Source organism: Cyprinodon variegatus, unplaced genomic scaffold (assembly GCF_000732505.1).
Source record: "Cyprinodon variegatus isolate N-32 unplaced genomic scaffold, C_variegatus-1.0 Scaffold8, whole genome shotgun sequence".
Classification (NCBI taxonomy): Eukaryota; Metazoa; Chordata; class Actinopteri; order Cyprinodontiformes; family Cyprinodontidae; genus Cyprinodon; species Cyprinodon variegatus.
In genome coordinates, this window is record NW_015150461.1 from 1,504,104 (window position 1) to 1,525,376 (window position 21,273).

At 39.1% G+C, this 21,273-nt stretch overlaps 2 protein-coding genes across 2 annotated transcripts in view; one reads left to right on the forward strand and one right to left on the reverse strand.

The window, feature by feature from the left end:
• The window catches only part of ctnna1 (catenin alpha 1), a 100,254-nt gene that overhangs the window by 20,895 nt on the left and 58,086 nt on the right, over nt 1-21,273 (forward strand). The window contains exon 8 of the mRNA XM_015377159.1: nt 21,190-21,270. Coding sequence (XP_015232645.1) covers nt 21,190-21,270 — 81 coding nt within the window. The remainder of the gene's footprint in view (nt 1-21,189; nt 21,271-21,273) is intronic.
• On the reverse strand, nt 11,203-16,615 carry lrrtm2 (leucine rich repeat transmembrane neuronal 2). Its single transcript, XM_015377172.1, has 2 exons — nt 15,920-16,615; nt 11,203-15,342 (listed from the first exon to the last, which is right to left on the reverse strand). The coding sequence occupies exons 1-2, from the start codon at nt 15,921-15,923 to the stop codon at nt 13,706-13,708; spliced, it is 1,641 nt and encodes a 546-aa protein (XP_015232658.1). The 5' UTR covers nt 15,924-16,615; the 3' UTR covers nt 11,203-13,705.

The window sequence follows — 21,273 nt, forward strand, 5'->3', positions numbered from 1 at the left end:
ATTGTTATTTAGTGCGTAATCTTATGAAAGAAACAACTAAAATGCAGATAAACATGGATTAATTATATTTTGCCGGACTGCTCTGAGGATGTCAGATGATATCAAGAGACGCAGTTTTAAGAAGAAAATGTAAAAAGCATCAAAATTGCCTCACAAAAGTCATAAATTTTTTTTAAAGATGTGTATTATCATTCCTTAGTGAGTAAGGATAGCAATAAGTAAGCATGATTACAATATGTATGGACATGTACATCTATTCGCACATGCGCAGGACTGATCGCGCTTCCGGGACGGATCGGGTAGTGACACGGCGTGTGGTGTAGATTTTTATTCCCTTGGAAACTTCCTGCTCCATCATAACAACCGCTGCCTCTTGTATTGTCCAGCTGAGATCAAAGTCGGTTTATTTTCAGGTCCCACCCAATCGAGTTAAGTCAGTGTTTTATTTTATACATTTTCTATACATCGAATTCCTGCTCCTCTCTGAAGTCAACTATGACTAGAGAAATTGTGACGGTGACTGGACATGGCAGTGATATGACTACTCATTTGGTCAGATGAAGAAAATAGATTAGAAGGATAATGTATTATTGTCTGTCATGTGCATTAAATGGCCTAATTTGGCCTGTGAGATCTATGGCATGTGACATGTGCTTAGCATAGTGAGAGAATGTGAGCCTTGACCTCATGCCTTATAGTGGTGATAAACTGTCAGATGCTCTGACTGCATTTGTCAGGGATTTTGAAAGATTGAACAAACATCGCAGAGGCTTCATGACCATATGTGTGCTGTTCAGCCTGACTGGGCGGTAGAAAGTCTCTCATCTGGGATTTTATTTATTTCGTTTTTAGAATATTTGCTAAGCTTGATAAAGCACACAGATTCAGCCACTGTATTAATAAAATGAATAGTTCACAATGAGACCTTTTTAATTTCTAGGATTTATTTGGCAGAGAGTGAACATTTTGTTCTAAAAAAAAAATGTCAAATAAGGTTTTCAGTGAGTTTGAAAAGGCCAGAATTGTAACATTTAGCTCATTAGTTCCTTGTATCTCTGTATGTAATTGACTGGATTGAATAGTTTTGCCGAACATTAATTAATCCCCTCTGGCTTTTTTTTTGAGCATCTTTTACTGCTATAGAAAACATTTTCTGTAAAAACGGAAAACAAAATCAAATGGCAAATATTAATTAAAACGTCTCTGTGATTGAAAGAAAATGTTTTGACCAGTTCCTATAATAACAAGTATAGTTATTATTTTGGTTTTGAAGAGGCTACTTATTTTAAATATCCTGGGATCTTTTTTAGGTTTATCTTAATTATTCACCAGGGTTTTCCAAAGTTGGGATCATTTGATTGTTGTCAGAATCCCGGTGATTTGATCCCTGAGGAATATGGAAATACATAAATGTGAATAACATAATATAAATTGAAATAAGTAGATGTAACATTTGTTTATCTAAGTAATTCAAATATTAAAAAAACTATTAAATAGTAAAATGCACAATTGAAATGTTCCACAAATAATAAAAAATACCATTTAAATACGGAAGCCGAGACCAGTTGTACACATTTTTTTTTTTCCTTTGCCTTCTAGCGATAATCAAACTCCTTTATTGTCAACTACAATTTACATTAAAATCAAAATTTCAGTTTCAGTAAACGTTCGGGGGAACGAATTTACTGAGGCCATTCGGCAGAGCGACGCATTCTTATGGCTTGCCAGGTTCCCACCAGTTACCTGGCTTCCCAGGTGGTTATCTATAGCGCTGCCTTTTATCTCTGTGGAAAGATAGAACAGAGATTATGAGATATTTTCATAAAAAAAAGGACCCTGAAAAAGAGGCAATATATATATAATTATGCCGTTATCACGGTTAAACAATTGTTTTCTAGAGATAATGAAAATTATCTCGTTATAACAAGAAATTATTAACCTGTATGAGTAATGAATGAGGCTGTCCAACAGCCCTGGATTCCCAGTGCATCCATGCCTGCGGGGCCCGTAGTTTTGCAGTCGCGGCACCGCATGTGCGTAAATAATCAGTCTTTTAGTTCCCATTTTTTCTTTTCACGCATTGTCAGGTCTTTCTGGATGATTGGATTGCGGGGAATACAGTAGAAACAAATCTGTTTAGAAAAAAAAAATCTTTAATCTGGAATCATTTAGGGGGTTAATGCATCTTATACCTGTTACAGGCATAATAACCGGGGTTGTTCAGAAGGCACCGGAGGCAAAGGTCCGATTGCTTATGAATTAAAAGTGGAAAGTTAAACACAGGATTATTTACAGAATTATACATAGGCTGCCATGACTTTGGCTTATACATCCTCTCCCGTTGTTGTGGTATTGAACGATGTAATCAGTTTAAACACGCACCAATCATCTCGTTATAACGAGAAAACGATAACGAAAGCCTTTTTCTCAAACCACTATGAACAAGTATTTCAGGTCTCGGGTTCCATATTTAAAAGATTAAATCAATAATTAGATATCATTTATAAATGTAGTTTAAAGTTGAATATAATTCAGTTTATGTATTTAAACTAATAAAGTAAACTAATTGGAGTATTTTCAGAGGGTTGTCAGTCAGCTGTGTTCTTCTTGAGGCTGAAATGTCTGGGAACCCCTATTATAGACCTTTCTTCATGTCGGTGTTAATTATTTGGAGTCATCAAACTTCAGTGAAGTTTAATACAAGTTATTTCTTATGTACATTCTGATGCTGAGGTGTGTCAAAACAAAAACATTTAAATTATATTCTAAATCTCTACCTTTTCTGGGAGTTTTATTCACCATAAATGTTTAAAAAGCTGCAAGAGGTCGATATTGACACTCCTTCCCAGTTCTAAATCACACATTATCTGTAGGAAAGAGTAAATGGGACACATTTAGAAATATTAATCTTCCATCTTTTTTTAAGTCAATACCAACTCAAAAAACACAAATGGAATATTGCCTCTTTTTCTGGGTCCTTTGTGTATGAAAATATCTCATTCAGTGAGGGATTCAGAATTGGTAGAAAAATATTCTCCTGCTCAGGGTAGAAGAAATCCTGCCTCATCTTTATTTCCTTTTAACTTAAACTTCAAGCAGCATTCTTGCTGCTTTCAGTCTACCACAGAAGAGGGAATTGATTTTTTTTTTTATATATATATATTTTTCAGGTGACATTGTTGCATGCATCACCATTGACTGCAAATGATCACCAGAAGAGGAAATAAATTTCTCTTAAAGCACATAATCAAACTTCATATGATATTTACCCGAAGAACATCTAAATGTTCCCTGTCACTGTGTGCCTCTCTGACGAAGACTTAAGGGCAGATTAGACTTCTGCAACCGCACACATCAAATGATGCTTGCGTCTGGTGGCGAATCAGTTTTGCTGGTATGCTTCTGCAACATCAGTCTGGGAATTCTAGGGATGCCCAGTAGTTTCCCGCCAAGGCGCAAGGGGGAGCCTATTCGAGAACTTGCGGGAACTTTGGCGGAAAGGTCACGAGAACTTTGGCGGTGACAGCGGGAGTGTTTATCTTCTAAAATGACAATGGCACGTCTGCAAGATATCACGGTCACGGAGATGGATCTAGAGATGCTAGACATCGAAGAGAAACAGGTTCTGTTAATGGAGTTGGCAAAAAGACCGATTAGTACTTGACCATTGTAGTTGTTCCTCGGTTTTTAAAAATGCCGCACCCCGGCACCGAATCGAGAAGGACTACCACACAGACAACCGGAAAGGCATACAATGGACCAATCACAGCTGATTTTTGTCTGCGTACTTCCGCTTGAGGTCTGCGCGGGTTTGTGATCGTCCGACGCTTAGTCAGGATTTTTTTGAGGTGCGCAACGACAGTTGCAGAACCTCTGTGCGGGGGGCGTGCTCGTGCAGAGACAGATTTGACTGTTGCAGAGGCTATGCATCAAAGCATAAATTGGCCTTTGATAATGGTCCTAAAGTACTCTTTCTCTGTCTGCCCCTCCTTTTGCCTTGTTGGTAATGTCATAAAAAGTACATTTGGAAACTAGAGCTGAGTGATCTATTGGCCCAAACTTGTATCATGATATATTTCTTAATTCTAGTCGATATAATATTTTATTTTTTTCCAGCTTTTTTGCTTTGACTTTACACTGCCACAAGAAAGGAGCAATTAAATTATCTCTCTGCAGTTAGCCCATCCCCTTGGGGAGCGGTGGGCTGCTATTGTGTGGCGCTCAAGGAGCAGTGTGGGGTTAAGTGTCTTGCTCCGGGACCCAGAGTGGTAGTCTGTGGGAGTGGGGCTCTTAAAACTTTCTGGCATAATTTAAGCTTTGCACACTTTTATTCTTCTTAAAGATTATTTGGAATCAAAGGTTTATCCTCATTTTGGTGTGATACGTTTATAGTAAATCTGTTTTATATCCTTTGATTGGCTCGGCCAAGAAAAACAACATCCTATGCTCAATATGCTTTTTTTGTTTTGACCTGGATAATCTTTAATGACGATTTAAAAAGTAACTACATAGTGTTGACTCTGGAAGAATGGCTTCCAGCTCAATCCGGAAGTTGACGGTTTTGTCGTAAATTTTTTGTTTTTGATGTGCATTTGCTGGCCAAGTTATCAAATGTGGCATCGACCATCAGCTTTGTTTCTCACTCATAAAATCTTTGTGCAAAAGTGTTTGCTGAATAAGTGTGATATTTGGTCATGTAAACCTGATTAGCCATGGGCTAATTAGCTTTCAATTGCAGCTGATGTAAACAGAAATTGGAGCTGAATTATAGGGAGAGTCTGGTTTATTGGTAGAGTCTGAAGCAGGGTATCTCTTGTGAATAAATCTAGTTGAATTCTTTGGATTGGAGATCATTTTTTATTTTTCCCTGTAGCAGCGTGCAGCATCATAGCTCGTCTCTTCAGCCAGTGAAGTGGAAAGGTGGATAAGGGGTAACGTTGCCCCTGCTCTGCCATGTTGTGAAACCTTAATTATTCTTTATAGCCACACTGTTTTACGTCCCACATGTTGAGTATAAAGGTTTGACACTTTTTATTATTAGAGCATCTGTTGTTACTAGCATCTGTCAGGGTTTTGTCTGTTGTTGCAAATTGATGCATGGTTTCTCTGACATACACAGGAACTGACATTTAAGTCCCTGTGAGCTTATTAGCATTTACACCTGCGTGGAAATGACACGCTGTACCTGGCATCTGTAGTGGGACCCAACACGGTTTTCTGTTCAGCTTGAAGCCGTATTAGCACTTGGCAATCCTTAACATTCATTATACACATTGAGCAGCCGGCTTGATCCCATTTCCTCCTGTGCAGTCGTCTTCCTGTTTTGTCCCTCTCTCTTCAGATGGCTTGCTCTTCCCCACAACTCTTACTTTTTTTTTGCCTTGGGGTCCTTAAGTGAGTGGAAGAATTTAGTTCTATCCAATTTTCTGTCTGCTCGCTCAGATGCATTTCATTAAAAATGAATTTTTGTCTTTTTTTTTCCTACATTTTTATAGCGAGTAACATCTAGTTCCTTTTTCTGACCATTGTAGGACACAGACTGACTGCATTTTATAACCTAAAGCTAACAAGTCTCTTCTTTAAATACATCTAGTACTTTACATGTTTAAAAGCTTTGAAATGCTGGTAATTTAAGGAGGGAGTAAGAATGCAGTGTTTAAGGCAGATCACTAGACTATTGCTAAAACAATGCTACTAGGGGTGTGGGGGAAAAATTGATTTGGTGACATATTGTGATTTTCAGTTCCTAATATCGATTTTAAAAAGCATTTTACCTAAAACAATATGGGAAAATTGGCTACCTCTGCACCGCAACTCTGGTATATAGCACCATGGGGCCCTTGTGCTGTGCGACGCACCGCCATATCTGTAGTTCAGGCTGTCACAGTGGAAGATCTGGACTGACTACAACCCCAAACAACATGGATACCAAAATAATTAAATGATAAATATCTTCTGATGAACATATGCAGCACTTGCTTATCTATACGTTTAATTTTGATAGTTGGGAAATGTATTGTAATATATAGTGATATTGCAATATGATAAGATTGTATTGTGACCCAATAATAGTGATATTTATCATATCACAACACCCATGCCAATACTCACCCCTAAACGCTACACAGTTTTCAGTCAGGGCAAACCGTTTCATTTCTGTTTCCTGGCTGAAAGACCAGGATCAAAAACTATAACTAGGTCTGTCAGGTTATAGAGTAGCAGCCGTTCAAAATGGCCGTTCCCAGTCAAACGCTAGCCGAATGGCATCATTCTCCCCTGTGACTCCCAGCAAAATCCCCCCAACCTCAAGCCACTAGCCTTCTCCTGGGTGTGCATTTTTTTTTACTCTGACTCCACCCTTTCACTTAATTACAGGGTCTGACCAGGAGATGACGCTTAATGTCCACAAATCATGACCGAAAGAATATTTTAGTACAAAGATTGATGTTTAAAAAGGAATTGTAAGGGACCAGCCAAGGATCTATCATGGAAAGTGGTGAAATTTTGAATGGCTACTACTGAGATGAGAGTTATCATACTTTCTTAAGCCAACTGAATGTATTAAATTCTTGATAGTGAGAGTTTGGAGGGTAAACAAGCAAACCAGTAGGTGGCAGTGATGGAAGATATTCTCAAAATTTAGATGTAACGTTTATCTGTTTCGCTTCCAAAAAAAAATGAAAGCGAAGCCATTTGAAATCCTTCATTTCAGTCAAATGAAGGATCGATGTCAATGTTGATCCAATGAGAATATTTCATTCATAAATCTTGATTCTTTAAATTAGAAAATAGGGTATTAAAAACAGCTTTGTCTAGTCGGCAGACTCTCTTTATGCAATCTGTTCTGCGCACACTAGCTCCTATTTATTTTGGAGGCTTTCATTAATTTAATCAATTAATCCCCTTAGTGTTAAGAGTTATGTTGACGTGTCAGTTATCACCAACCTGTAATTGTCAGCCAAGCAGATTTGTACCATCTTCACTGTACCTCCTTATTCATAATTTTAGGGCACTTTGAGAAGCTAATAGCGGGTGGCATCAACAGTCAAATAAAGCTGGTGCTTGTTTGGTCCAAAATAAACGATGAGATCCTTTGTGGTTTACGTAGTTGCGTTTTGGAGAATGTCTAAATAATTATAATAATCCTTTGAATTACAGGTCACTGAGGTTCAGTTCATACCGCATTGATATTTAAGATTCTTAAAGTGATGTAAGAAAGGGATTCAACAGTTTATTTATCCCTTTATTAGGAATGTCTGCTCACAAACTGCTTATCAAGCCGGCTGACAGCACTGTCACAGAAACACTGAGAAACCATCATCAGTAGAAAGAGCTGGAAATAAAGACGATGACAGAATGATGGACGACACAAGAATCGCTATTAGAATACATTTAATGCTTTCTGATTTTAAATACTTCAATTGAAGAAAGCTGATCTACACCAAACGGAAAACAGTTTGCAAGGAAAAAAATCCTTTAACTTAATTCTAAAAAAATGAAAGGCAGCGTCTTTAAAGCTTTATCGTGTATAAGGACTGTTTGGAATTAGACGACGATCAAACCTAAACTTCTTGACGAGGTATAAATGGACTTAATACTGTATGCAAAGTACATATGCTTAAATGGAAATCTCTTTATTGTCCCACAGTGGGGAAATGCACTATCTGCATTTGACCCATCTGTTGGGGAGCAGTGGGCTGCCATTGTGTGGCGCCTAGGGAGCAATCAGGGAGTAAGGGTTTTGCTCAGGAACCCGGAGTAGAGTCTGTGGGGATCAAACCGGTTACTTGCAACCTTCTCGGAGAACAAGCATACTGCTCTAACCCATTAGTTCAACACTCCCCCAGAATCATATGTGGAAGTTTTAGGGCCATTAATTAACGAAAAAATGGCGACTATCTCATCTTTCTTTAAACCCATTGTTTGACTTTTACCTACTAACCAACCCCTCGATGTAATGAGCTTTGGTCGCCACTAATCAAGTAGAAAAAAATAAAAATCTCATAAAATGGATGAAATATTACGGAAGATTATTTACGTCAGGTGTTTTAAAAAACACTAAAATGGCTGTAACAGACTGTTCAAATTGATTTATTTTTAATCTAATCTAAATCCACAATTAAAAGAAATTACACAGCGCACAGTGTAACAGGGGAAAAGATTTAGTGTCTTGAAGGCTTCACATATATTTACGGCCTCCATAAAACACTAGTCCGTCAGACGGCGCTCATTAGGGAACATTTTTTAGACGTGGCCCTTTGATCTGCGCTTGGTGGATTCGGGGCCTTTGTATCGGCTTTTCTGTCTGGTAGAAGAGTTGGACCGTTTTCCTAAGAAGTAAGGGAGAGGAATGCAAAGGGATCGCAATAACTTCTACAACTTGACTCTTGCCTTTTTTCACAGTTGTGCGAGCTTGTTTTCATTAGTGTTCAACTGCTGATCCATTAACAGTCAATTCCATTAACAAAGCACTGTTTGGGGAGTGTAAAGACAATTGATTGGTTGTAAAGGGAAAATATAATACTGCAATTATACCTGGTCAAAGGTTTTAAACCCCTTTTTCATTTTCCTACCTTTCCTTAAAAAATTCAGAGGAAAAACAACCGTGAGAATCTGTTAAATGTCATTTATATATTTTTTTTAAATTGGGCATTGTTTTTGTGTAGCCACAATGACTAACATACATATGCATCCACATCTTAATAGATACTGGTTCAAAAAAATAAATAAAAGTGATGATAAACTGATGAGCCATGACTTGGCCCGGAGGACATTTTCCTAAAATATTTATGGTTCAAACCTCTGTACAGATGTCTGTCATACCGGAGTCCACCTTAAATTAATCATACATGGTTTAGTTTATGCCTTGACCTTCTTTACCCCCTTTCCACATTTTAGAATCCACTTGAGAAAATCCTTAGCTCCCTGTCACGGTTTAGTTTGGAGATTGGTTTTGAGTTGGCTAAAATTAACTGAATTTTATTTCTGATAGTTTCTGAAAATTATATGAATCTGTTTGAATACAAATGGTTGTTCTGGCAACATTTTACTCTAATCCTAAACATAAAGTGGCCCTGTGAAAGTGAAGGAAATATGTTTTGTAGATCTACCTGCAGTCAGGACTATTTTACACCCCTCTGTTTTCCTCACATACTGCTTAATCTGTTATTAGGATACCTTTCAGGTTGAACGGGCCTTTGACATTAAATGAAACTGACTTGATTCACCCGAACTCCAAATGATTTAGGAATTTTTTTCTGCTGTCTTTCTGGGATATTTTAGTTCAGGGTTTTATATAAAGAAACTGAACAGAAAGTATTGCTTCTTGTAGACGGCTCACCTCTTTATCGCAAGGCTTGCACACACGGATACATTTTTACACCCACACGAAGACCTGCTGGCTGTAGTTGTTTCCAGTTCACCTGGGAACAACTGCATGTCTTGGTGCTCTAGTTAAACCAAAGCTAAGAAATACTGGGAAGAATAATTGGATCCTCGACAGGGAAGAAGCCGGCAAACCAGCATAGGGGGCTTAATTTGTAACCAGATGGCTTTTGAAGGTGTTTGCAGACTGTTTCTTGACTGGTTATTGTGAATGAAAAGATGATCTGTCTCTGTGATTGTTCTTTAAAGTACAGCCAGATCATTAAATCAAGTATCTGTTTATTATAGTAGTGCATTTTGGGATGTATATTTAACGACCACATCTTGAAATACTTTTGGCTTAAAAACATTTCCTTTATAAATTCTGTTTCACATTCCCAAGTCCAACAGATTACTGTCTGATTCTGCATCTAAAGGAGAGCGCAGCGGTATTTAAGACAAAGTGCTCGTCTTGTTACAAACTGAATATCTGTTAATATGATGTGCATGATAATAAGGCAGAGAAACACTGCTTTAGGTCATGAATTAAATCTTTATCTCAATTTCATTTTCTTTTTTTTTTCTTTTTGTAAAACCAGATTAATCCAGTAAATTGCTGCAATTGTTAATGCATGCATATCATCCACAGTTAAAAAAACCAAAAACCTTCAGGTCAATTTTGAATCAGCAGTTTTAGACTTCGTTAATCAAATGATCTGAGAATGTAAGGTTCACAGAAAAACTACACAGCAGATTCAAGCTTGGTTATAATAAAAGTTAAGTGTGAGCATTTGGATTTTTATTGAAAGACTGGAATAGTTATTCCAGTTTAAAAAAAAACAAATTATGATCTTTCAAAAAAGATAAGTCATTTAAAGATTTCCTAAAATTAAATCGTTGTTTGCTGTAGTATTCACTGAAACTCCAGTAACTGGTGAGCATCACATTGATTGGACCATTTGCTGGTTATTTCCATACCTTATGGAAATCAATATTCAGAGATATTTAAAATAAGATATTTTCCCTTGGCTGCAGTGCATCAACATCAATATAAATGTCTCCATATAAGAAAACAAGCAGAATTAAGATATTAAATATGTCTTATGTAATGACTATGCAAAAGTGCGTCCTATTCAAGTAAACCTGAGAGGATGATTACGTTAAATAGAAAAATTCTCTTGTGCAACATTTGACCGAAACAGCAGACTGAATTATGACAATATTCATCCAATAGCTGCATTTTTTTAATTTCACCATGTAATTAAGATTGTTGGCTGTGACACAGGCCTCACAGAGATTCATCATATTAACTCTTAAACTTGTTACAGTCTGAAAGGCTCACAGCAGCAACATTAGGAGTTAAACTACGTTACAGTGAATTGGGATGAATCTAAATCAACAGTTTAGCAGATTTCAGTCATTTGCTTCCTCTTTTTATTGAAAAAGAAAAGAAAAGAAGTTTTTTTTTTTCTTTAAAGGAACATTTATGGCTTAAATTGTTAACCTTTCTCATTTAACTGTGAGCTTGTTAAAATCTCATATCTGTAATTGAACTGAATCTATTCTGATGTAAACAATTATCAATATTTTAAAACAGAAAGGATATTATGTTTGTTTTTCCCACTTTGTTCAGAGCAAGTCAATTTATTTTAGTTTTCACCTCTGGTAACAATAGTTTTGTTTATCAAAGGGAATTGGAATCAAAGTCGCCTTGATTCTGTATAAAGGGAACATTTGTTTTTTTAACCCTTTTATGTTAAGTTAAAGGATTGGATTTAAATCTATTCAAGCTAGGAATGTCAACATGAAAAAAAAGACCAAACCAAGGTTTCTGCGTACATCAGTTTGCAAACAATTTGCAAACAATTATAACCATTTTATTTAAAAAATATATGTTTTGAAGGGACAATGTTGTTTTTTTTCTTTTTTCAGTTTGGCACATCTTATCCACTATACAGATATGAAATTGTACATATTACAATACAAAAGGAAAATGGGAAGAGAAAAGCATTCAGTTTTGCACAAAGAGTTTGAAAATGAGAATAGGGAATCTTTTGCTTCTTTTTCCATTTCAGCTTTTTTTTTTTCAGCAGGAAGAGAAGAACTAGGATGACAGGAGGAAACAGAACAGTTTACAAAGAGCCAAAGTGCAAAGGGATGCATAAGTCTACAAATTCTGTGGATTTTTAGTCACATGGTACAACTTCAGACAGTAAATTGTCTGTGATGATTGAAAAAAAAAATCTTTTGATTTTCACTGACTTCCCTTTTCATCAGAAATGATGTCTGGTAATGTTTGCTGAATGAAATTGAGAAGTAATTTCCTCCCAGTTGGATTTTTGAACATGCAAGGTCAGAAGGGCAGTAGTAAAAGCAGTGCTAAGCTGGAAAGGAAACTCTAAAGGGGAATTATTTGGCTTCAGATGAATGGTCTGAACATAAAACGTAAACATTTTTTGGTTACATATATATTTTTTGTTGATCTGATATTTTTTTTTTTAAGGACACACTTCTATAGATGTTTATGTAAATGCTCGAAGCCAAATTAGTAGACTAGACCTCAGATGGCTCCTTCTGCTTCTATCCAGACTCGCCCAACCAGAGAAATGATCTCATCCCCTCAGTATGATGCATCTTCCTTAAAGGTGGTGTGATACCGGAGCAGTGGCTCATTGCTGCGTCATATGAAACCAAACGCTGAAAGTAGTGACTCTTGCTGTTTTGTCTACGGTTAAACCACAAGCCATTATAATTCAGTAACTGTTGTATTTAATCATTTTATATTTAAGTCATTATCCATTAATTTGGCCCTCTTTTTTTTTTCCTCCCATCAATTCTTCTTCAATCCCACATACCGTCACCCTGCTCCCTCTCCTGAATCGAACATGAAGTGCGAAGCTGCAGCAGCTTCAGACTGATGCTAATGCACATCCTCTCTGTTGCATACAAATGTGTCCTCACTAAAGCCCGCTGTTTGCTTATCATTGGCTCTCCGTTTGCCTAGAGCAGTGAGCCCCGTTTACCTCGACAGTTGTTAGTCCAAACATGAAAACTGATATATTTAGAAATCCATTCTCAAGCCGCAGGTGACAATTTGATTGATTTCTGTTGCATAAAATAAAAAGTTTAACGGGTGTTTTTGGTCTAATCGCACCGATGATGACAAAACTGCTACAGTTTACAGATGAGGGAGCTAGACGTTGCTGGATCGCTTAAACGGGAGGCAGAATATTAGATTCCTTTTTTTCCTTGCCTTAATTGGCTCAATCTTGAACCCGTCACTCTTGGTTAGTCTGTAAGCTTAAAAGTGTGGGCTTCTGTTGGAGGTTTTTATTTTTAAGCTTAAAATGTTCTGGCATTTGCTCTCTTCATTGCCCTTTCACTTGCTACTTGAATATCACAGAAATCTATAAATTGATCCCACTATGGCAAATCTGCAGATGTACTTAAATACATTAAGGGCAAAGAAATATTGCTTCACAGTTTGTATGGCCTTTAGAAAATGTGTAATCCATATGTAAATCATCTTACATTAAAGGTGTTGTAGTTTTGTGTTAAACCCAAGGCGGAACTCCAGACTTTCTGTTTTTAATAAAACTGATTGGATATTAAGTGCTGAACGCATCTTTATTGTTTTATTTGTATTACCTGACCCTGATTAGACAGAAGCTCAAACATGATATGACTAATGCCAGGGGTAAACCAGGATTTTTGAGCACATGTCTGTGTTTTTGACTCTAATTTTTAGCTAGGTTTTGACACAAAACATTAGAAAAAATTCAAAATCACAGGCTTAAAACTGTAGGTTGATCAAATTTCCACATAGTTGATTGGATGGATGAAATGCCTTTTCAGGTTTCCTCTCCATAGATTTATTATCAGTACGGTTGTTTTTAGTGCCTTTAATGCTTTTTGGGAAATATAATTTCAAAATGTTACCTATTATTTAAAAAACAAAACAAAAAAAAACAACATAATCCTATCCCTTCACTTTAGGTCCTTTGTTATCAAAGGGCTACTTGGCCCAATAATGAAGCTGTGCTGCAAAAAATAGACAATGTAGAGACAAATCTCACAGTTTACAATTTTCTTATTTAAAATGATTGCCCCTGGCTGATATGAACAACCTTTCTTTCATAGAAAAATAAAATTGTGACTATCATATAGTGTCTTTACCGTCCAGCCTTTTGTCTTTTGTAGCATTCGATATTGATCATGTTTTCAAATGTCACTTGTAGAAATCAGGCTTTTTACACAAACAGGAGACAAATTAAAGAAGCAAACCCTGTTTCTTCTGAGATGGTCAAATGACGAACCTTATGGTCTAGGAATAAATAGGAGTTCATACTTCACACTCTTTGTAAGGCAGTTGCTGACACTTGCACTGCCCATAGCCATTGATGATGACGAGCGCCCCTTCCTCATGGCTAGGCTCGTACTCGTTATAGGGTACCTGTGTGGCTAGGTCTGCCATTGGCTGTCGCTGCTGGGTCCTCATCTGTCTGCGGTTCTGAATCCCCGAACAGTGACGTATCCGCCGCAGAGTGGGGGGGCAGCACTTTCGTGAGATATACACAACAAAAATTATGAAAAAGAATGAAAAGAGAAGGGCCATAGTTCCAATAATAACCCTATGAGTCATGACAGTGTTGTCTATCGCTAACAAATCATCCGTTACAGCTGCCTCCTCCAGCAAAGCAGTAGTTGCTTCAGAAGTGCTTGGTTTTTGTGTTGTGGTTGTGGTGGTAGCAGGTGTGGTAAAGCTCCCAAAATCCTCTGCATAGTCCTGTGTTGGGGTCGGCTGCATAATTCCAAACAAGGAGCTTGTAATGTCAGCAGCCGTAGTGGTTTCTGTGGTCGTACTGATGGTCTGAATGACTGGTGCTGAGAAGTTCTGGCAAAGCTGGAATCCATAGACGGCGTCGAGTATCTCCTCGCCTTGGGCGTATTCTGGACTGTGGCAGAGGATGGAGTGTTCCCACCTTCCCTTGAAAGCGCTCAGCCACGTGGCCAGAGAGCAAATCCTTTTGGTACATTCCCAAAGGTTGCTGGACAGTCCAATAGTACTCAAGGACCGCCACATATCCAAGACCTGGCGCTCCAGGCTGCTGAGTTTGTTGTTATCCAGAAGTAAAATTTTTAAATTTGGCAGCGTTTGAAAGACATCAGGTGTCAGGACACGTATTTCGTTTCCTGTGAGGTCCAGCTTTTCTAAAGTGGTCCAGGTCCACTCCATCCCACATGTGACATTGTTGATCTTATTCCACTGCAGATACAGAAACTGGAGGGCGACGAGACGAGGGAAATGGGCCAAGTTAATTTTGGTCAGCTGATTATGCTCCAAGTGGAGCTCTTTAAGCTTGATAAGCCCAGCAAATCCATTCCGGGCAACGCTCCGCAGACGGTTGCTGCTCAGGCCCAGATACTCCAGGTTACGGCAGTCCCAGAATGCTCTCACAGGTGTGGTGCGAAGTAAATTTGAGCGTAGGTGAAGTATCTGGAGCTTCCTAAGTCCATGAAACAGTTCTGGTTCCAGTGATGTCATCTGATTGAAGGAAAGGTCCAGGATCTGAAGGTTGATGAGGTGGATGAAGGTTGTGTTGGGCAACTTGGTGATACGATTGGAGCTCAGGTTGAGGTCCTTCAGTTTATAGAGCCCTTGAAAGGCATCCTCTTGTACGGTGGTGATCTGGTTGTGGTCTAGATGAAGCCAGGTGAGCTGACTGAAACCGTAGAACTGATCAGGGGAGAGCTCAGTGATGCTGTTGTGGCGTAGCGACAACCCCAAGGCGCCCTTCTCCACCCCATCTGGTGGTGCCTTAAGCTCCTGGGTGTCGCAGTAGAACTGCAGGTCCTCACAGCGGCATTTTTGAGGGCAGGTTGTGCATGATGCGGGAGACAGCAGGCACGCTAGGAGCATACTGATCACACTCACAGCCACTGGTGCGGGTCCCACCAATGGCCACCTTGAATGGAAACCTGGGTCGGTTCAAAGACAAGAAAATGAACTTTGGGGCGGGAAGGCTAATCTCTGCAGAGCACCTATTAGAAATTCAGGCTGGAAATGGTGCCTTTTTACTCTCTCCATCTCCAAGATATTAAGCAGGCAAAACATTTTACATTTGAAACTTAACTCAATGCATACAAACAGGTTGTCTTAAATCATAGCTCTAATCAGGACATCCAATTAGACATATTGCCACCAATTACATGTGACCTAGGATGATTTCATTTTCTAGAATTAGGATGCCCTGCTCTTATTTTTCTTTCTTGTGCTGCAAGAATTAATTGCATATCAACGTCTCAAGAGACGTAAACATCCTTTCCCCTTAACCCCCAGAATTTTGAAGGGATATTTGTAACCAACAGATGATATTTTTTAGGGGGCATCTTCTTAACTTAGTCGGTGAAGAGCAGTACATTTGCGTGTGGGGTGGAGGTGGTGGGGGGGATTGCAGTACAAATTGAAGCGGAGGAGCTTTTAGTCTTCACCCTCTCTCCTTTTACTTGTATTCTCTATTCTTTACCAGACCTGCCATATAAAAGACCAACTTACCCATTCTTTTGTGTACATCGGAGGCTGCATTCAACTGTCCTTTTCCAAAGACTCTTGGAGCAACGGGATGGAAGAAAAATCCAAAGGGAAAAAACCCTTTTGAGTAAACACAAAAGGAATCGGCTTCTTTTGAAATAAAGCAATTCTGAACCCACCTAATTGAAACAAAATGTAAATTTCCATGTCACAAGATTTTTATTCCTTACGTTTTTGCCAGAGTCCCCTAAAATCCAAGCTCAAAGAAGAGGGAATGTTTCTTCTCTCAACCCACAAAATCCTTGATAAAGATAATTTTTTCCCCGTCAAAGTTGATCAGTTAGATCCGGAGCGACTCCAGTCAGCAGCTCCCCCTTTTCTCTTCTTATTTCACCCTTTTGTGTTCCTTCACTGCAGTGATGTTGGCTCTGACGTTCAATTGAAGAACAAGTGTTTTTCATTCATAGCCGTGGTCATCCAAGCTTAACTTGTTGATGGCAGCGCAGAGATCTGGTGTCTGACGCCGGTTCGGTCTCGTCAGAGCCTCTGCAGAGCTGTGAGCGGAGCTCTCATCCGCCAGCAGAGACGCAGGGAGAGGAAAAAAAAAAGCAGAGCTGGGAGTCGGGGATGTTATTCTGTGCTTTTTGTTGCAGCCACTCTCTGCTGCAGAGTGGTGGCAGCCTGGCGTCGATCATCACCACTGTTTCTCTCTCTCCCTCCCGCCTTTTCTCTCTCCCACACAAACAGCCGCTCACTCTGCTGCTCAGTCACTTGCTCTCTGCCTCATACACAGTTCTTGGGCACCTTAGTCTCCCTCCACCTCCCTCTTACTTCCCCTTTTCCTCCCACTGGCTCCTCAGCATCAGAATATTGATACCTTGAACGTGTTGCCGCAGCTTGCTGTTGGAATTAACCACAGCTGTAAATCCCAGCAGCCTCTGTGTTGTTGTTCTCCAGACACTGAATATGTAGTTAAAACCTAAACAGAATAAAAAGAAGCAGCCAGTCAAGTTTTAAGGAGGTTGATTCACAAGGATACTTAATCTAAAGAATGATTTAAAAGGAGAATTTCTTGTTTTGAGGGACCATTAGTTCAGTCCTGCTTCCAATACTGGAACTCGAATAAAATCATATTAAAAGCTAAGAAATGTACTCCAGAATATGTCCCGAATGGGGGAAATGGGTCCCTTTTGGATCAAGCTTAATGGGAGTCATGGTTTGATAAGGCTGCTTAATAACTTACTTTATTACTTTTTATTTTTCCCTTGATTCTAAAACCCAGTAGGGTATTACCATTTCTCTATCTTTTCAACTGCAGCTTAATCCATGTCCAGGGATTTAGTGTAGTTCAGTGCTTAAACTTATTTTAAGGTTATTTATTGCCAACTGATTTTTGGTTTTAAAAGAACCCAGACCCGGCACCGCCTGCTGTGTGTGTGGTTAAGCCTCATGTGCTCCACATTGGGCAGGTAATCAAAAACCTGTGAATATTTCAGGGATTTTATTTCGGTTTTAGTGAGTAACCATTGTAGTCGCCGTGACAGAACCATTGCTTAGGTTTTATGGTTCACGTCCACAGCGAAGCGAGTGTGGCTCCCTCTTACATGCGCTGCAGCCAAACAAGACATCTGTCAGTTTTATTACGTTTCTAAAGCAGCAACACTCCTGCAGCTGAACCGACCCTCTCAGCAGTGGATGTAATTTACATTAATGACTTACTTTTGTACCCCGCAGTGGAAATGACGGAAACAGGAGTAGAATAAAGGGCGTAGAAAAGGAAAACAAATGCGTCGGGTCACAACTCTAAATATGATGCCTTAAGTGGTGAAAAGTTTCGATTAGTCCTGGATTTCCCAGGAATCTGTGTCTTGTGATATCTAAATCAGGTCGACTGTGATTTAACATGCATTTGAAATCTTTTAGCATCTCACAACTTATTCTTTTTTTCTCTTAATTTTTTTTTTACCTACATTTACCAGTTAAGGGCTGTGTATCCTCCCGCAGCACACGCAGTTAGCTTGTTGCAGGTATGGCGCAGATATTTTTGATTTTTGCCCAAATTTTTTAAGCATGGTCTGTGCTATGTTATTCCAGGCCACAATGCAAGAGGTACAATCATGAACTAGCTAGGATTGTGGATTTCTGTGTGTTGGGAGCTAGTTCGCCGTCTACAATCCCTCATCCAACACTGGGCGACACACATTTCCCAAAAGACTGGCCGTGGCGCTGCGTGTTTTGGCTTCGGCAGCAAACCAACAGGCTGTCGCACGGTGTCTAGGATAGTGTCCAAGGTTTGCCAGGCATTGTGGACGACATTACAGCCAGAGTTTCTGCCATTAGGTACCAAACAGGAAATACACATAGTGTAGAGTGGATGTAGAATTGCCCAATCAGAGGCCTCCTTTCTCTCCTTCCTGTGCAGCACTGTCTATGGTCACTAGAGACTGACATTTTTTCGGGAATCCCACGGGTCACGGGATTCCCGTGGAATTCCCGTGGGATGGGAGTCAGTATTAGTAACGATCACGTGATTAGGACGGTACAGGATTAAACACTAACGGGAGCAGACAGGAGCTGGAGCAAACCAATAGTAACTAAAAAAAACTAGGATCAATGACAAAAAATAAAACAGAAAGGAAAAAAAATCCAATACTGGCGCCGTCATTTTGTAGTTTTTTTTCCTTGAAGCCTACACTGTAATGAGAGTCAAAAAAAAATACACGACCCAAAAACCAACAGTGCTTCTACGAGTTTTTCACCTGCACTCAAAAACAACAATGGAGGGACCAACAGTTACTACAGTTAGAAACAGGAACTTAACTGACCCTTCATAGAAATTCAGATTCAATGTATTGGCAGAAATCTTATTGAAGACAACAAGAATGGGAGTGGGAGTATATCCACGTTAACTGCGACACACGCAGACGACCTGGTTTCTGGCTTTAGGTTCCCCAACTGTCATAAATGTTTGGGGTTTTATTAAACCGTATAAGGTTAATCATAAGGCTGACTTCGCTTCTGGATTCAACATGTTCTGAGCAAATGTTTTGCTCTGATAATTTAAAAGTTTTATTTTCTAAAGATTTAATTTTGTTTGAAGAGAATATGGCCGACCAGAGTACCATCAAATTTGTGCTTTTATAATAAGCGCCTGAAGAAAATCTGCGGACCTTCCGACAGAGATGGGAAATAGAGCCCAGGCATGAAGGGATTCAAAGGCTAGGTGTAAGCAGGCTAAACCTCTTTGCAGCACTGGATTCAGAGAACGCAAAATCAGAGGATTTGTGCTTTTGGCTCTCTCTGGTTCCCAACTATCTGCATACCCCACCCCCACCCAATGGGCAAAGGGCAGCGGGGAAGGAGGTCAGTGCCGCCACTGTCCGTGGAGTTAGTCGCACTTGATTTCAGCAATATAAGGGGGATAAAATGCCTAGAGCTTTCCGACTTGTTTGCCTTTTCCTCTGCAGCCCTTTTGTGATGTTTTCAGAATGGATGCATCTCATGCCCAGCTCCTCAGTCTCCATCCATCCCTCCATGTTTCTTGAAAGTTTTACATTTTGAGGTTATGCTTGAGCGAGCTGTGGAATGTGACTGAGCATTTCTTGGCTCTCAGTGGGGGGGTTTGTGGTTTGGACCGACTGCTGTGCAGCACTTTGTGGTCCGACTGCTGCCTACTATGTTTAAATGGTACTGTACATAATTTACACAGTTAACCAGCTGTAGCTAATTGTTTTTATTCAGCAAGCATGCCATTGGAGAATCTGAACAGCCAGCCTTATGCAGGAATAACTGGGACATATTTATCAGCTTTCTATGTATGATCAAGCGACAGACCTTCTCCATACCAATGTGTATATATCAGATTGTTTTCCCCTTTCATAGCGTCCACCTGAAGCTCCGTTTCCCTTCTCAAAAATATGAGATGTGAAATTGTTGATGTTTCACAGGGAGAGCGCATTATTTTAAAAATTCTGCCATGATTGCAATCCTGCCCTGCTTTTCCAAAACATTGTTGCAGCACAGCTCTGCTTGGAAACAGGCCCTTAAGCCACATCTGTAAATGCCTCTTTAAACCAGGTGCAGCTTTCCCTTTTATTGGTTGAAAGGTCCGAATTGAGGCTGCTTGGTGTCCCTCCGTTTGCTACACCGACCTTGCTAGCTGTGAAGCACGTAACATTTACATACCGATTACAATAAGGAGCAAATCTGAAGCGTGTAATGAGAGCATGTAATCACGTTACACTGCAACAGTTGCAATCTGACTGATTGCATTAATACACAAATAAACAATTACAGCAGGCGGCTCCAGGTTAAATGAAAGAAGTTATATTTCCTTCACTGATTGCTGCTTGGTCTGTGTCCCACGTGTAAACCACATTCTTTCACCTTCTTACTAAAAACTTATTGTGCATATTTACTTTTAAGGGGCATCATTTGTGTAAATTAGAAAAGCTATATAACCATTTGATAAAGCAGTCTATTGCCATAGTAAAGCATAAAGTCAGGTTTCACAGGCCTTTTAAAAGAAAATAATTTATGTATGTTTGACACATACATAAATGCATGAAACTCTTCTTTTTTTGCTGATTAAATATTCAATACAGCTGATTAAAATCTGTTTTAGATCAAATTTAGCCTTATTTTTATGTATCGTATTAGCCTATAATGATTAAGAAATATTGCCCATCTGCCGTTTGATGGATCACATGAATGCTCTCCATCAGGAAACACTTAAAGTGTACCAGCTTTAGTTTTTCTATTACAATAAACCAGGACTTTGCAATTATTCTGCTATTCAATCAATCTGTTGAGAACTTTTTGGATGATTTATTATTAACCAGACGGCAAAAGAGGTCTTAAAGAAGATCGTGAATATAAATTAAACCAGGTGAAGCTTAAACTTGAGGATTTCTGGATAGAACATTTTCACAGGAAAAAAATGTATTTATTCATCTAAAATGCCAAATGTTTAAAGAATCTTTACAGTTTTAGATTAATGCTGCTCTAAATCAGTTGGTCTGTTAGCTAGCGGCATGCGTTGGTCTGTATTCTACAGCTAATGAGTAATCGATTACCAAAGTAGTTGATTATTTCAATCATTGGATTGTTTTAGCTCTACAATAAACCGAAGAATGAATCTTTCTGTCAAACACAAACCTCAGGAAAGCTGAGCATCTTACCAAACACCCCAGAGCTGTCTGTTTACTGAACTCTTTAGTCTGTGAACAGCTACCTAATGTGTGTTCCTCACTTAATGAAGCCATGCTCAACATTTTTATTCTTGAATGTTTCAGGCAGGAAGAAAAGACAAGAGCGATGCTCTGAACACGGCCATCGACAGGATGACAAAGAAGACCAGAGATCTCCGCAGACAGGTT